Raw genomic sequence first — 18,362 nt, forward strand, 5'->3', positions numbered from 1 at the left:
TCTTTCCAGTTAGCTTTTATTTCACACATCATTATGTGAAGCGCTGCTTACAAGAGGTATGCTGCCCTTGTCACAGCAGAACTGTTCTGTGTGCACCTGCAGTTTGAAGGTCAGAGTAGTGGGAATATTTTGGAAAAGGTTGGAATTGTTCAATTTTTGTGTATGTGTGCGTGATTGCACCTGCCACCATTTATCTACTTATTGCTCTTGGAACACACACACGCACACATATCCTGAAGGTGTATTCCTGACATTAGGAAACAGATCCAGTGTCATGCCACAAAGTTTTTAAAAAGAGATGACGAAAGAACTCACAATTTATCTGGTGCAAATACCATAATGTTTGAGGGAAAAGGAACGGGAATGTTGGGTCAGCATGTCGATATTATCCAGAGCCAGGGGTGGTCCCATGGGGGTTGTACTAGCGATGGACCCAAGAGGTCAGATTTTCAAGTTCCAATGGAGCTCTTGCCTGTGAAATGGAAATAATAATGTCTCTTGTTCGTATTATGAACGTAAAATGCATGTTGTACATTAAGAAATATTCATAGAATCATAGAATCATAGAATCATAGAGTTGGAAGGGGCCATACAGGCCATCTAGTCCAACCCCCTGCCCAACGCAGGATCAGCCCTAAGCATATATTAGACTTGAGGCAATGATTGGATCAGAGCACAGTTGGGTTTATATAGGACTTCTGATTAGGGTTGTGCGCAGTGGCGTCCAAATTGGCTGCTCCAGGCCGCCGCAGCCAGCGCCTCCCCGCGGTTGCGCACCCTCCCCCTCCCCGCGGTGAGGCGCTGGCTGTGGCGGCATGGAGCAGCCGAATCGGATGCCGCCGTGCACAACCCTAGTTCTGATATTAAGACATTTGTCTTGAGATCAGCTGTCTGTGCCCCTGCTCACACAGATGAGGTGGCAGATAACTAGAGTGAGAGGACTGGATCCAAAGTGTGGCTTCGGTTAATGTAAAACTCTCGATGAAAATGTGGCCTGCTGAACTCCCCAAAATGGCCGCAGAATCGAACATCTTGGTAAGGTCAGTGGGCTGTGGCTGAAGTGGGAGAGGCAAATAGGCTCCTTTCTGTGGGTGGAACTTCCTTCTGCTGACAGAAAATTTAATTCGGATCCAATCCAAAGCATTTTTGTATGCATTTAAAACATTGCCTCCGTTTCAAGATGTAAAAGATATTAGACTTGAAGCAATGATATATAGATCAGAGCACGGTTGGGTTTATATAGTAGTTCTGGTATTAAAACATTTGTAACTATCAGTACTGGTTTGAGATCCGGACAGCAATTGGCAACCAGTGCAGCTGCCTCAGCACCGGCTGGATGTGGGCCCTCCAAGGTGTGCTAGTGAGGATCCTAGCAGCTGCATTTTACACTAGCTGAAGTTTCCGGATCAAGGACAAGGGCAGGCCCGCGTAGACACCTCCCATGCGGTAATGGTCCATGAGTATTAAGGCCCTAAGCTGTGAAGGGCATCTTAATGGTAATAAATAGCACTTTGACTTGGGCTTGGAAGTGAATAGGTAGCAAGGTTACTTGACACGTCATTGGAGTTATGTATTCCAAGTGGCTGACCCCAGCGAATGGATTTACTGCCCACTGTGTAACAGTTGAAGCTTCCAAGTTGTTTCACTATTTGCTTTAGCAGCAAGGAAAATTCGAGCCAAATTTACACCACCAGAGAACTAGAGACCTGAATTCTTATTGTCTTTCATTATCTTTGGACTACTGCATATATCATTCTAATTATTTTACTGTTTTTATATCAACTGATATGATATTGATGGCATTGTAATGGCCTATGGCTGGAAACAATAAAGTCTTATACATACACATTTGTTTGAATTATAGCCAGCCACTCCCAGAGACTCTGGCTCATGGCGAGTAACTTCATAAAATCCCAATAAAACACATAACAATACTTCTACACCAATCAACACCAGTCAAGCAGTATGCCTTCCCAGCATCACCCTGTCTTTGAAAGAGGCTTCCCTTAGAGCTTTCACTCATGCCTACTTTGTTGTGTCTCTCCATTTAGAAGTTATTTCAATATCTTAATCTTATGGTCTGCCTTCCTCCTGTTTCCTGATAACTTTTGGTATGCTTATATGTTGCTTGTGTTGCTTTCATTGGTGTGGCTGCTTTAATTATAATTGTGTTGTTATTTGATGTTGTGAGCTGTCTGTTGCAGTTTGGGGAGAGCGGACATGTAATAAATATTCCAGAACAAATGCTTCATATGCATCATATGATCTATCGGCATCCATGCAAAGGGGAAACTCAGCAGCTCGCCTGAAACTGCGTTAATGAAACAGAACCCTGGATATGAATATCAGGCTTGTGCTCACAATGCTGCATCAGTGGGCAGTCATAACTTTTCTCCTTTGGACATGACTCACTTGGTTCATTGAAAGGTGTGGTCGGAATGCAAAGTTATCCTTGTAGCTAACTAGTGTTTTTTTTGTAGGGCTGCATTTTCACCCCTCCTTAAAACAAAAGCCTTGTAATTTTTACACAAGTCAAAGCAGATGGAGTAAACTGCCTACAGCTGATGCCCAGCTGAAGAACTACAGCTGAAACACATAACATCTTAGCTTTTGAATAAATGCATTGAGAGTCCTGGTGAGATTGTAGCTTGGTGATAATTCCTCCCTGTTGCAAGGATAGCTTTCTACTTGTTTCTTGCTTGCTTGCTTTGTTTGGTAAATTTATTAACATTTCTTTCTTTTTTGTTGCTTCATCATTAACCCAGCACTTTAAATAAGCTTGGCATAGTGCACAATGTGCCAGACCTATGACATGATCCACTTCCAACATTAGCCATGCAATGTATCATACGTTCTAAAAGAAACAAGCTGCAGTATTTTTTTTACAGAGTTTGCTTCTCCGGTCATAATAGGCCCTTATTTTTGCAAGACGTTTTAAAGTGTCAGTGCAGAAAGCGACTAGCAGCAGTACAGCTCACACTACAAAAGTGACCAGTATGTTTCCACAGCATAGATCCTGTGATAAAAGCTCTCATCTGAAATAGTCACTCTTGGTAAGTAATGCATTCTTTCAAGACCAAAATGACATTTTGTCCTCTGACAGGTAATTGCAAACTCTGGCTTGGAGAGGGGAAGAGTGAGGAGAATCTCACAACATACAGTAAGGCTCTTAAGCATAGTTTGTTATGAAGCTGCTTTAATCTCTGATGGGTGTGCGTACATCAGAACAGTATAACGTGGATGTTTAACACAGCCTGAGGTTCTTGAAAGTCATCTCCAAGTATTTCTCCACAGAAAATTAATCTTTGGGCCATAGAGACTCACTAAGCTCTGACAGTGGAAATCAGGTGGGTTTCTACTATACAAATCATGTATCTTTATAGATGTCAGTAACTGATATTACAGGCCACTTGACAAGTGTCAGCCCCTTATGAGTCATGTGCATTTTTTTTTAAATCCAGCGTTCTGTTTAAAATATTCATGTTTATTATGTGACATATGACTGCAAAAGAACACCTGTGAGGTTTTTATCCCTTCGATTTGTACGTTGAATTTCACCCACAAATCTCTTTACAGACAGCTATGCAACTCATGTGTTTTTTATATCCTGCATGCTTTTAATGCACAGGATCACAAAACACTTCGGCCCTAAGCTAAAGAAAATAGGATGACTTTAAGGTGAGACGGAAAGGGAGGAAGTGACTCAGTGGTTCAGGGGAGCATTCCAGATGGACGGAACAAGGCTTGAATCTGAGAGTGACACCCCGTGAAAGGCCAGAGGGAGAAGGTAGACAAAAGGCCAAGAGTGGAGAGGCAAGAGGAGGGAAGATTTAGGTGAGTGTGAGGTCATGGAGGTAGGGTGGAGTGAGCCTTGGGAATGTTTGGGGAAACAGAGAATGGATTTCTGAGCTGAATTCAGGTCAGATAGGAAGGTATGGCAGAATCTCTGTGGCAAGATTTTTTGGCTACAGCCACCTCTTAAAAAAAGAAAAAGAAAAAAAAAGATTGATTATGACTTCTTTCCTGCATGCCAAGTTTTGCGTAATGTTATTAGCTGCCACTTGTTGCTAGTAATTTCCAAGGGAAAGCAAATAGACTCATTATTCATACAGGCTTGCTTTTTCATTCATCTCTATGAATGGGGAGGGGGGATGCTAGTTCTGGTCTTTTGTGGCTTCACATCCTACATGAACTCCTTCGTCCCCTTCACACACCCCTCCAAATGTTAGCTCTTTTGTGTAAAACACAGGAATGGCTTTTGGGAACTGAGAAGTTGTTAACAACTCAAGCTGAAAGGAGGGGGGGAAACTATAGCTGAAATCTGGAACACATATGAGACTTATGTGCGTTGAGGTTGGAGAGGTGCTGGCCCATTCCACGGGAATATGGGGTGTGTGTGAAGTGGGGAGAGGGGATTCACTCACCTCTGCTGCCTTTTGTGTGCCTGCAGGAAGAAGGATGAGGTGACCTCTGTTGCCATACATCCAGACCCTTTTTTTTCTCTCTCTCTCTCCTATTCAGCTTGTCTTGCATTCTGGTTCACAGGAAAGTAATGAGGGGTGGGGGAAGTGCATTAAATCACAGCAAGTGCTCAGGATTTGGCAAATTAATGTGCGAGCGCAGTCTTAGACACTTGTTATAAATGCTCAAAAATATCTATCTGCTGTACAGACAAATGACTCAACTAAGTCTGGGTTGCAGTCAACATTCAGAGGTGGATCTTGGCTCATTAAATCTGTGTGGTGTAATCAGTGATCAAATGTCAGTGGTGACATTAACCACACTTTGGTCATCGGCAAAACGTAAAATGGACTGCTTTGAACCTCCACCTGGCTAGCAATCTAAGGCTTGCCTTGTGGCTGTAATTGCCACACAGATTCTGCCATACCTTCCTATCTGACCTGAATTCAGCTCAGAAATCCATTCTTTGTTTCCCCAAACATTCCCAAGGCAGTAGTTTACAGGTAGATTAGGGGGTAATCAGCATCCCTGATGCGGTGACATCCATTTAATCATCAGGTTTAATTATGGAGTTGCAAGCAAATTCTAGAGCAGGGGTAGTCAAACTGTGGCCCTCCAGATGTCCATGGACTACAATTCCCATGAGCCCCTACCAGTAAATGCAATTCATGGGAATTGTAGTCCATGGACATCTGGAGGGCTGCAGTTTGACTACCCCTGTTCTAGAGCATCACATAATGTGATGATGCATTTCTGGTTTGCACTGGAAGTTGCATCCTCACATCAGGGATGAGGGCTATTCCGTACCCGGAAATTACAGTGAGGCTTACCTTTTGCTGACGCCCTATTTTTGGCATTTCAAACGACATCGTCAGCATCCAGGATCCCAGCAGCAAACTGGCAGATACATGCTCCATTTTAAAGCACTAGCTGGGGAATCCACAAAAGTAGCATGAGCAAGAGGAGAGCAAACACACATGCCATGGAAATGTGTGAAGGCAAAGTAGAAGAAGAAGAGTTGGTTCTTATATACCGCTTTTCCCTACCTGAAGGAGTCTTAGAGTGGCTTAGTCACCTTCCCTTTCCTCTCCCCACAACAGACACCCTGTGAGGTAGGTGAGGCTGAGAGAGCCCTGATATTACCGCTCGGTCAGAACAGTTTTATCAGTGCTGTGGCAAGCCCAAGGTCACCCAACTGGTTGCATGTGGGGGAGTGCAGAATCAAACCTGGCTTGCCAGATTAGAAGTCCACACTCCTAACCACTATACCAAACTGGCTCTCAGATAACCGCCTCCAGTGCCTGCCCTCACACCCACCTCCTTCTCCCTTTTCCAGGGGATGGGGCCTCTCTTTTTTTAAGCAAATTGCCTGGAGCAATGAATATGTGTTAAATCATCCATGAAGAGCAAAAACAAACATTTTCCCCACCATTTAACACTCAAAGCATACCTCTCTAACCCTCCCCCCCCAAAAAAAGAAAAACAGGAACAAAATTACTTATTTAAAGCTTCAAGGCTCATAATTCCAAAAGGGGTGTAAGTAAAATAAGCACTATGCATCTATGATCAGATGCATACACATATGAAGTTTTACTTTAAAAAAAAAAGCCTTTCATCGTGGGCCCTTTAAAACATGAAGAAAGATATTGGCTGCCTGGATTGATTGACAGGCCAAGGAGAGTCCCGTGTATAGCATGTTCCTCTCTTCCGCCATTTCAAGCAGGTGTGCGGATTGCCAAGAAGCACGAGAAGGTGGCAAAGGAAAGTAAGAGAGCTAGGAGGTGAGGAATGATCAGAGGCATGATTTTTATAGTGTTATGCCATTGCACTGGCGTAACGCTATTTTTTCGATGTGTGGAATGGCCCTGATTTCCCCTCCCCCTTTATCAGCCAGCTTCTTTCTGCTGTGCAGCTGAGTGGTGGTGGACAGCAGTGGAGGCAGGAAATTTCCTACCATATATATGCCCTGGTCACCAGCTGGGTGACCTTGGGCTCGCTACGGCACGGAACAGCTTTATCAGTGCTGTGGTGAGCCCAAGGTCACTCAGCTGGTTGCATGTGGAGGAATCAAAGCCAGCTTGTCAGATGAGAAGCCCCCACTCTTAACCACTATACCTCCCTGTTTCATCAACCAATTTGGTGTAGTGGTTAGGAGTGGTGGCCTCCAATGTGGAGAGCCAGATTTTATTCCCTCCTCTTCAAAATGCAGTCAGCTGATGACCTTGGGCTAGTGACAGTCCTATTAGAGCTTTTCTCACATCAGTCTTGTCAGGACTCACTCCACCTCCCCTACCTCACAAGCAAGCTGCTTTGAGACTCCGAGGGTATAAAAACCAACTCTTGTTCTTTTTCATTATCAGAAGAAAGAACTGTGACCGAACATGAACCTACTTTTAAAAAATTGAAAAGTTTGTCAAATGCCAATAAAGTTGAACATCCCCATAGAGAATCTGTTAGCCTTAATTAGAATCATTTTCTTATCTCAAGTTCAGTCCATGGCATCTCCAGTTAAAAGGATCTGCCAACAGGCAGTGTAAAAGACCATCACCTGAGACCCCTGGCGAGCCACTGCCAGAATAAACAATATTGACCTGGGTAGACAAATGGTCTGATTTATCATAAGGCAGCTTCATATGTTCACGACTGAGCCAGTTGTGAGAATTTAGGACCTGATAATGAGTTACCTTGCTTCTTTATTAAATGCACAGTATGCTGTATGAATTTATCAAAGAAATACTTACTTTAAAGGGCTGTAAAGAAAGGAGTGGTTACATTTGCAGTTTAATAACCTGCCCATTCAGATGTGTCTGATAACATGGAAAGCTCTCCAATGGATTTAGCTAGTTTTAGAGCCATCCATATGCAGGCCAAATGTTGGAAAGGAAGTCCTTTGCGCGCACACAAAGTAATTTTTAAAAATTGCATTTTTAGTACGTTTGCCTTGAAAATAGCGGCGGTACCTCTAAACACGTTAAACTAATACAAGTTGTGGAATATATTAAATGTTATCAGGTGCTCATAAACTCTGTGAGCTTGAAATGGTCTTTGCATCTTGGAAAACTTGATTCCTCCCCTCCTTCCTTCCACATGCAGAGTAGTCGTGGTGAAAGGGTTCATACTTTTAACTAGTCGAAACAATGAATGATTTCCACTAATAATAGAGTTTGATTGTAACTCTTTCTTTCTTTTGCCCTATGTATCCTACTTATTTCTAATTAGTTCTTTTATTTCACTGTCATAACTTTTCTAATGAGACATGCTTTTGGTTCAGTTATTGCCAGTTGGACTTTGCTTCATATCTAGCACTTTATGTCAACATATCCCAGAAGAAAGAATCTGGTTCATAATTATCCCCAGCTGTTCCCTGCATATGATGGAAAATAAGTATTTACACCCCTCTGTTCCTCAGTGCATATGGTATCATATATAAAGTAGGTACTCTACATTGGTCAAGATTCTCAGGTGAGTTATGTAGAGCACCACCTCCTGAATTGCAAACCCATATAAAGCTGTGTTTTTTTTTTCTCGAGGGGAGGTGTTTTTTTGAATAGTCTCATGCTAACATATATGTGTAAAAGTTGCCACAATTCTTGGCTCTCTTTAATTCATGCTGAGAGGGGCACTAGGACAGCAATGTGAGGTCACTCATTGATGGATAAAATTCCTCTATGACGTTGACCCTTCTTTTGTACCTCACAATAGTATATCCAGTGGAGTTCACCTTGACACCAGTGAGTTCATTGCCTGTGGTTTTGCTCTCTGAATTGTCATGTGGCTTCCTGTCAAATGCTTGCAGTTCTGGGGTTCTCATATTGCTCCCTAGGAGATAAAGGTGGTCCCAGATCTGGAAAGATCATAGACCACTGCTCTGTGTCACTACCAATCAAACAGAAACCCAGCTGAGATTATTTTCCCACAAAAGAATGGATAAATTTGTGTGAACCATTGGCCCACATGATTGGGTCACAACATGGAACACACTGTTTTCATAATATAATTTGTACAGTGGGGCAGAATACTTCTCCACTATAAAGTTATAAAGTGTCTTCAGTTACAAATTACTTGGATAATAGCTACATCCTGATTTAGCAACTATTGTGAGGCATAAAATGTTGGCATTGAGAACTCAATCTGGTATAATAGAGTGTAATCTCCTATGTTATTAGCTGTGATTAAAAAATACTGGGTAACATGCCCGGCTGACTACCCCGCTTGTGGCCACTGCTCTCCTGGCCCATGCCCTGTCCTGATCCTGGTCCTGCTTGCCGGAAGGGCATGGTGCACTGCCCCTCGGTCCCCGCTCTGCCCGCAATGAGTGGGCCTATCCTCTGCTGTTGCTCTGCCGGCCTCGGCCTCTGTTTGCTGACAGCCCTGGCAGAAATGTCCCGGCTTCAGCCTAGGGTAAAGAGGACAGGGTTGGGCCTCGTGGTGCCTTACAAAGACACCAGCACCCCGCCCCCTGTGCACGCCACCAAGCAGCATGCCCACGCTCACTGGCAGCAGCCCACCCCCCTGCTGCATCAATGGCAGCCACATTGATTCCTCACCGCTTATTAGTGCAACAGCAAAAATCTCACAGCAGACAGTGAAATCCCATTAAAGTAGTCTGCTATTCAACTCATATAAAGTAACAGATCCTATTTATTCTGCTTCCTTATATAAGCTCAGGAAGGAAAACCAATAGACATCATAATCATCATTTAAATTTATAGCCCACCTTCCTCCTGGGATTCAAGGCAGGTTACGGAAAAAAGCATCCCCATTAATCCCAAAGATCCTAAAATGGCAAAATCCCTCCTACCACAGTCAACTAACAAGGGGTGCGCTAGATGTTATAGCAAAGCCTGATGGGGGCTCATTAAGCTTGCTAACCCGGCTTTAACCATAGACCTGGCGGAAGAGTTCCATTTTACAAGCCCTGCAGAACTTTACTAGCTCTGTCAGGGCCCTCAGCTGTCCCAAGAACTCATTCCACCAGGTCGTGGCCAGGGCCAAAAAGGCATATCTCTCTGGGGCCAGGGACCATCAGCAAATTAGTACCCACAGAGTAGAGCACCCTGCGGGGGGCATAAGCAGACAATTAGTCCCTCAGATACGCTGGGCCCAAGTCACAAATGGCCTTAAAGGTAAAAACCTTGAACTTGATCTGGGCCAGAACTGGTAATCAATGCAACTGCCTCAGCACTGGCTGGATATGGTTCCTCCAAGATGAACCAGTGAGGATCTTAGCAGCTGCATTGTGCACCAGCTGGACTTTCCGGGTCAAAGGCAAGGGTAGGCCAACATAGAAAGAGTTATAGAAGTCCAGTTAAATATTTCAAATTTCCATTGTCTGATATTTATGCCTATTAGTCTATATAGGAAAGGATCACTCATGACATTTAGTGAGTGAGTTCTAAAAACAAACAAATGTATCAAGTGGAATTTTTCTTCCAAGTGGGAAAAAAAATCTTTTTTTAACATACTCTAGAACAAATAATCCTTTAATTGAATTAAATATTAAATTGGATTATTTGTGGAGAATTGCATTATAATTACATTTTCAGAATCTTACTGGATGACTTTTTAAAGAATAAAATTTCAAACTCACCAGAATGATATGATGTGGCGATTGCATCAAATTATTTTGAGAGAAGGAATTCAGAAAAGGTTAGTCTAAAGGACAGTGGAACTGAAATATGATTTTAGGTGGAATTTGCTTTATGTGTGTTTGGCAACTGGGAAAAGGAAAAAAAGAGATGATTTTATTGCATGGTGCTGAAATCCAAATTCAGGTTTTCTTTAAAACTCATTGTAAGTGGGAGAGTTTGCGAAGGCCATGAACTACTTTAATACATATTCCATCAACCTGTGCTGCATTTTTTCTTGTTTGTATTCATTTTCAGCATTCAAAATGATTGAAAATCCAGCTACTGCTAGTATAAGCTTTGTTGTTAGAAGTGAAACCTCAGATGTGTACTTGAATGGCAAGTAGTGCGCCCCAAAACATCTAGCTGCGTCTGAGGATAGAAAACGGTAGGAGTCATTGGATGAATAAGTTATGTCTTATGTCTGCTTGTGTCTCCAGTTAGCACAGATATACCATTGAAGGAAGAAATAGATGGCCTTTCCAAGAAAATGATTAGTTAAGGAGGAAGAAAGGCTCCAGGCAAAACTATACAACACAGAAAGCATAGGACTGGCAGTGAAAATCTATTTACATTATAATTACCCTTACCTTTCTTCTAAGGAGCTTAGGATGACATACTCAGTTCTCCCTTCTTCCATAGGTTGATATACATGGTTCTCTCTTCTTCCATTTTTTCTCCACAACAACCTTGTATGGCAACCCTATGCCATGTACTTGCTTCTGTCACAAAGTACCACTTCCCCAAAGCAAAGACCTATTCCTGGCTTACTTCAGTCTCATTGGAGAAGAAGGTGCTTCAGAAGAAGGGAACAGCAGCAGCTGCCTGCATTGTAGAATAAGGTGACCAGATTTTAACATTGGTAAAGTGGGACACCATTGACCGGGGGGGGGGGGTTCTTGATTTAAAAATTGGTCCATATGGAGAAACAAGAAATTTCATAGAATGTATAGAACGCAAAAATAGTATTGTAATATATATTTTTCAATTTCAGCATTAGTACATTTTTCCAGGTACCCCCAGATGTACCTCCAAAAGCGGGACAATCTGGACACCTTATTGTAGAAGGATTCTTCATTTGCAGCCTCCCAACATTTTGTGTTCAGCCTCAGCTAACTATGGCAGCCATTTTGTGATTGTCTTTAATGGTAATCATTTTGGTTGGTGTCCACATCCAGTTCTTAAAATTCCAAAAGTGACAAAAGACCTAAGTACATTGGGTATCCCTGACACTAGCTTTTTTAAAGTTCAGAAATGCCATGTGGAATCCTCCCCATATACATTCATTGCTGGCTATTGGGGAAAAGGAAATTACTTGATGACATCAAAATTCAAGGTAGATATGAAAGTCAGGTCTCCCTGAACTGGCCTCTCCTTCTACTTCCCAGACTGGTGGGAGGAAAACGAAGGGGGCTTGTTAGTATTGTGCTGATGCAAGAAGCCATTTCAGGGACAAAACTGGAGATACCACCATCATGTTGGGGCAAAGGTCTAGGATTTCGGGTGTCATCCCTATGTGTTGAGGTCAATTCTGTTTTTGCACTAGAAGTGATTTAATGGATCCAGCTAGCCTGTTATCATTTTTTCCTGACAGGTTGGCAGGTGGCAGCCCTATAGGTAAGTTGTACCATAAATCACAGGTGTGTCTGTGAGGGGGCTATGCAGTTCTTGTGATCTGTAGTTCTGCACTTGGGGAAGGTATAGTAAGGAAATAAACATCCACTGTGCCAAGGAAAACATGTGATTCCCTTGTGCCATGTGGGGGGGAAAGAGGCGCTTTTTGTCAAATACTAGATTTACAAAGCACCCGTGATTGGATCCCATCTGGTTTCCTTTGTTTAATAATAGGGGAAGAAGAAAGCTATATTTTGAAACTGTTTAGGATTAACTGTACAGGTTTCTTTGCTCGGGCCAATATTACTTTGAAAACGCCTGCATTTTAACCTCCAGTTTCATGTTTGAACAATACATTGGTACTGTAAATTACTACTTAATAAGGACAGTTCCTCATGTCATAAATCGAAAGTATTCCAACAGAAAAAGGAAATTAATATTTTGCTTCCTATTTTTTTAAATGTTTTTGCCATTGAAGGGTGGGGGTAGAAATTGGTGCATATGGTCACCATATTAACCTGTGATTTTTGTCCAGTGTTTCCCCCCAGCTTCTTTTTGATGAATGGATTTATACTTGGGTTACTTAGGGGAAAGCTATAGTAAAAGAACAATAATATTTAATTCTATACTCCTGGATGCATGTCAGCTGCCAGAAAAGGGGGAGGGTTGTATTTTGGCACACAATCTTGGCTATTTAGTGCGTGCAATCCTGTACAGAGTTGTTCTGGTCAAACTTCATTGATTTCAATGTTCTTGCCTGGAAGAGCTTTGCACAGGATTGCTCTGTAACTCCATGGAATTGCTCCTTTTTGGCCCTATTTTTTAAATTTTCTTTTAATAACACCCTGCCTTTCCACACTGCAGTCCCTTGTGCACTGGACTTACCTATACACATGCAAACAAGAAGATAAAGCTCTTTTCAGGAATTTGAGGGTGAGGGACAGACATCTGATTGTTGTGTGTACAGCGAAACATGGAAATAATTTTGGGGTATATGAGAATATGATACTTCATAGCTCTTCTGTGCCCTGTTAAATTATTGTGTCTCTTCTTAGATCAGAGTTTTCACTGGCCTTTTGTTTATTTAACCAACTTATTTTTATCGATGCAATTCTTTTTTTATATGTCTTATAAATCATGTTAATAGAACTATCTATCATCATCCATTCCCTGCTATGGTTTAGTGGCCTTGGGTTTGCCAAGAGTCTCTTTTGCACATGGACTTTTTACTGTGATATTTTTTTAATTCCCCTTTCAGTAGCATAGGCATATACAGCTTTCACTTGTGTGGTACATAAATGAAAATAATAATAAAGTCTTGGTCAGCTTGAGTGTTGTTGATAAGATATTAAAACACTAAGTCATAAAATGAAGGACTTATTAAACTGATTTTGGTTTTGTTGTTGATGTAATCTGAGAACAATCCTTTGACAACTGCAGAATGGTAGACAATTTTAGGAAATATTTATTAACTAGTTGAGCATAGTTGCCGGAGTATAATGCAGTCGCAGGCTGACTCCACACCAGCATGTTTCTATTGCTATCAAAAAGACACCATCCCTCCATTTCTATGTGATTGGAATGCATCTGTCAGATGGATCAATAACTGGTTGACAGAGCATACCCAGAGGGTACTTATAGAATCATAGAATCATAGAATCATAGAGTTGGAAAGGACCTCATGGGTCATCTAGTCCAACGCCCTGCACTATGCAGGACATTTACATCCCTGTCGCTCATCTACTGTAACCTGCCACCCCTTTGCCTTCACAGAATCAGACTCTCCATCAGATGGCTATCTAGCCTCTGTTTAAAAATTACCAAAAATGGAGAACCCACCACCTCCCGAGGAAGCCTGTTCCACTCAGAAACTGCTTTAACTGTCAGGAACTACTTCCAGATGTTTAGATGGAATTTCTTTTGAATTAATTTCATCCCATTCAGTCTGGTCTGTCCTTCTGGGGCAAGAGAGAACAATTCTGCTCCATCCTCCATATGGTACCCTTTTAAATACTTGTAGATGATTATCAGATCTTCTCTCAGTCATCTCCTCTCCAAGCTAAACAGACCAAGCTCACCCAACCTTTCTTCATATGTCTTGGTCTCCATCTTGGTCTCCAACCCCTCCCCATCTTTGTTACCCTCCTCTGGACATATGCCAGTTTGTCAACATCGCTCTTCAATTGGGGTGCCCAAAACTGAACACAGTACTCCAAGTGAGGCCGAATCAGAGCAGAATAAAGCGGTACCATCACCTCCCATGATCTGGACATGCTACTCTGTTTGTTCTAGTCAAGATGCTCATTAAGGCTCATTAAGGTGCTCATTAAGACCAATATGTGCAATGCTTACTGGTGTGAATCTGACACAGATATATTATCCTTTGCTTTCTATGTCAAACAAAGAGAATTCCATTTATATTGTATGTACTTTGTACCAGCAGGTGTATTGAACAGATGGGGCCTGGTAACCATTCCCCATGTACGGTAATCATTAAGGCTAATAGGAATATCATTGCCAAGTAAGTCCAGCATCAAAGACATGACCAGTCTTGAACTTGGATTCTCATAGAACACAAATGATTCATAGTGATTGGAATTATGTGTATGTGGGAGGAGGGGAGGGGGGTGTAAGAGTTGTTTGAATTTGGTTGTAGGCATATAAATATTAACCCTTATCTGGATCATGGCATAAGGTCCATCACTGCTTGGACTTTACAGAACAAGTGTCCTAGTCTTTCTTCAGCTTCCTTTTCTTCCTCCTGTAGAGTTTGGAGCAAGACCTCTTCTTCCTCTAGCTGCACCCACAACCCCCCCCACTTTCTGTTAATTGGGATTAGCCAACTTTCAGGTGTGGCATAGGCAGCAGGGCAGGGATCTGCAGAAGGAATCAGTAAGAAGGGATCACTGGATTCCACAAATATTGTTATGTTGGAGGGACAGTGCAGTTGGATACGGGACAAAATATTGAATTTTGGCAGTGTCAATACATTTCCCCTGCTTATTAGTGCAAATGCATATTGGTTGTTATTTTTTGAGACAGTCAGTAAGCCACTTAAATTGAAACAGTATACACTGAATGCCTAACTTTGTTGATTTGCTGAGCACTAAACTAATACCTCATTTTGAGCTTAAATCACTTTCAGTAATTTCCCTTTTATGCTTGCAACAAGATTCATGTTTCTTACTCTGTCATAGTGTTTTTCTTAGATACCATCAGGATGATAGAAAGATCAACTTTATATAGGATTAAGTCTGGACCCTCCTTTGAAGGGAGTGCATGATCACCATAGGATAGTCCTTTTTACTTAGTATATTTATTTTTGTTTATTGTTTTTTTAATGTTCTTAGACTTAGGCCCTGCCTTAACCATCTTGTTCTCATTACTACAGTATCTGAATTTCAACAAAAAGATTCTTATTGTTTCAGATACTCAAAATTATATTAATAGACTTGGTTCGGCACCTTGTCTGATCAAATGTCACTTATTGTATTGCTTAGCAGTTGTCTTCTCCCTAAGGACATGAGAGGCGGCAGTCTTGATCAGACAAGAGGCGCCCAATTGCCCTTGTTGGCACATCAACAGATGCTCAGAATTTTGTGTTATACAACTTTGCCAGAAGCTGGGCTTATTCCTTCTGGAAAAATGTGTAATTTAAGCTTTTCTCTGTTTGTGATGTTACATTTGGCTGAACACCACTCATGTGAATGATGGCCCTTGTTACATGTTGGGTGATTAAACTTTTTTCTTTTCTTTTGGTATGTCAAAGAAAGTGTCTAGTTAATGCTGAGAAGAGGGCTCCTTTTTGTCTTTCAAAATATGATCTTGATTAAACTCTTTACATGAGGGGGAAAAGCCTCATAATAGTCAAGATGCCTAGCATGGTCTGAGCACTGGGCTCTGTTTATCAAATCTCACTACTGACTTCACATCTGTTATTTATGGCAAAACACATGTTTCCACTGGGCTGACAGCACTGTCAGGTCAAAAAATATAGGACTAGATTTCCAACAGCCTTCTAAACAGAAGAATACACATACAGGTACTTGTGGTTTTAAACCAGCGCTCTGTTTATTCGCACGGGGCCTGTGATCCAGCACACTTAACAAGATTTTCATTGTCTTCAGCTGACTTTAAGTTAGCCCCTTACACTCCTCTTTGGAAGAGCTTGGAACCGCACAATACATTCCATATGCAGTATTTGCTGGAATAAACAGTGCACAGGAGACTTGTCAGATGTACGTTCATTGGGGAGCTATTGATCTCCATGTGATTTTTGCACATTCTTCAGCTCATTCAAAAGTCCAAATGCAAAATCCAGCACATGTAGCTTTCATCAGTATTTGTGATATTCTTCTGGGACTTCGACCTGCAAGCTCATTGTTGGATTGAATTTGCACTGATACTAACTGAAAAGTAATATCAGCATCTCGTTTTTTTCTTCTCTTGCTCTTCTCCAGGCAGTTCAGAATGGCATACGCCATTCTCTCTGCTCCTTCTCCAGTTTTACCTCCACAACAGCATTTGACATTATTTTATATTGAGTTGCAGGAAGTTCCACCAGTCTAGGAAACTTTCCTGTAAAAGCCAGCCTGTGTAGGCAGACTGTAATTTGGAGAACCAGTTTAGAGTCCCCACTCCTCCCCATGCAGCCAGCTGGATGACCTTAGGCCCGTCACAGTTCTCTCAGAGCTCTCAGTCTCACCTATTTCACAGGATGTCTGTTGTAGGGAGAGGAAGAAAAGTGTTCGTGAACCACTTTGGGAGTCCTTCAGGTAGTAAAAAAAACCCAGCTCTTGTAATAAATCCTAATTTTTTAAAAGAAAACAATTTATATTGAAAAAGGCTGCTTATTATGCCTATCTTATTCACAAGTAGAACTTGAAAGTTTAGTTACATCACATTGGATACATTAAAAAAACCTTAATGTTTTTGAGGAGTTGTTTAGATCTTGAATTTTTAGCAGATGTGTTAGAAGCCGATTTGTGCTTCGCACTCTGCTTCACCGAGTCATCCTGATGCAATTACAAAAGACTCCACTAGAGCCTGTGCGCCTGCGTGAGCTCTGAGCCAGCTGCTACTCAATCACATGCTGGACTCAGTCTTAAACCGTGGTGCCTTCTTCCCATCTCCACCCACAGTTCCCGCCCTTCTCCCTTCTCCCAGGCTAGCTGAGGTTTGTCGGGAGGCGGTGGTTCTCAACGTGTGCATGTGTAAGGAGGATGGTTTGAACAGGAGCTGATAGATAGGAAGTTCAAAGGCAGGATTTGGGGAGTCTTAACGCGAATCTTCCAAGGGCCTGGGCTTGGCGGCGCCCAGGACGGTGGTGACGTCGAACATAATCGGGGATTTCCCCCGAAGCCCTATTGCCTCCAGCTCGGGTGTTCCGGCCCATGCATAATGGGTCCCTGTGACTGTCCTCTTCTTTCCCCATCTCTCTGGGCATTGGCAAGGTTGGAGTGCCCCATACCCTCCATTTTATGTCATAGCCTTTTCAGAAATCACTGATGAGGGATATTTGTCTTCCTTCATAATGCACTTGTTCATTTGTGCTTTTGCTCAAGGCAGAGGCATCCTTTTGATGGATCAGAAAGTAGGAACTAATTCTGTAGATGATATTGTCAAGCTTCCCTTTCATTCCCCATGCAATCCAATCCATCTCAGAGTCTGCAGTGTGAGTAAGGTATGGTCCCTAGGAAGAGGTTTCCAGATGTTGTAAAAATCCTTTACTTACAGCTGTCAGATTTTCCATCATAATATTTTAATGCAATTTGTTGCGTGGGCACAAAGCATATGTGAATTCAGCCTAAAGATGGCAGCAGATAGATATAATGCAAGAAAAGTCATTGATTGAAAGGATTGTCATGCAGGAACAGGAACATTAAACTCACTAGACCCAAGATTCAGATGCTGCATTTGAGCAATATTAAATGTAAAATGGAGGGACTTTTTATGCACCTGTGCAAATAGAGAAAGCAGCACGTTTGGCAGAAATTTGCACAGAATTAGCATTGATGATGGTATTGGATCAAACTTCAGGATCATATGGTAAGGGAAGGTATATCTGGAAGAAAATGACTAAGTAAATTGGGTGGCAGGAATGACTCACACCTGTTGACAATGGTCAGGAGATGGGTTGATGGGTCTTCTTGGGCATTGGATTAGATAGGGAAGGATATTCTCAGAGCGTCAGTTATTTTTCTGTAAAAATGGCTCATTACTCATTGGCTGTGTGAGGAGGTAGAGGCTCACAAAAAGAGCAATGGGCACCAAACAACTTGTAAACACCTGGGGAAATATTTTTTGTAATTGAGAGACACTGACTTGACATCAGAAGATAGCTTTATCATAGTCTCTGACTTTGCAAGGTCAGAAGATTTTGGGGTACCCAGGGTCTCAGTTGGGAGTGGAGCATGGATACATTTTCGAATGTAAGAAAGGTTTATTGTAAATTTGTTTATTGCAATAGCCAGTGTATTAGAACAGCAGTTGACCATACATCTAATGTTTCAAGATTTCAGTCTGTCTCTTGGTACCATATCTGATTGCTCCTTTGAGCCTATGTAGTTATAAAAGATTCCTGACTGGAAATAATCCAATGTTCTGCCCGACATCAAGTTGCTCTACGATATGAAGTGGAGAGATAGCCCCATCTCTAGA

The 18,362-nt window shown here is 42.0% G+C and overlaps 1 protein-coding gene across 7 annotated transcripts in view; it reads left to right on the plus strand.

Annotated features, from left to right (window-relative positions):
* SUGCT (succinyl-CoA:glutarate-CoA transferase) overlaps window positions 1–18,362 on the plus strand; it is a 473,760-nt gene that overhangs the window by 268,605 nt on the left and 186,793 nt on the right. For 2 of the 7 annotated variants that reach the window (XM_077302697.1, XM_077302694.1), the window contains exon 13: window positions 3,104–3,160. The exons of 4 other annotated variants lie outside the window; for them this stretch is intronic. In XM_077302697.1, coding sequence (XP_077158812.1) covers window positions 3,104–3,160 — 57 coding nt within the window. Of the gene's footprint in view, window positions 1–3,103; window positions 3,161–10,730; window positions 10,931–18,362 lie in introns of all 7 variants that reach the window. One more of the 7 variants, XM_077302695.1, reaches the window with a different exon arrangement.

The sequence above is a fragment of the Paroedura picta genome, chromosome 11 (genome assembly GCF_049243985.1).
Source record: "Paroedura picta isolate Pp20150507F chromosome 11, Ppicta_v3.0, whole genome shotgun sequence".
Lineage (NCBI taxonomy): Eukaryota > Metazoa > Chordata > Lepidosauria > Squamata > Gekkonidae > Paroedura > Paroedura picta.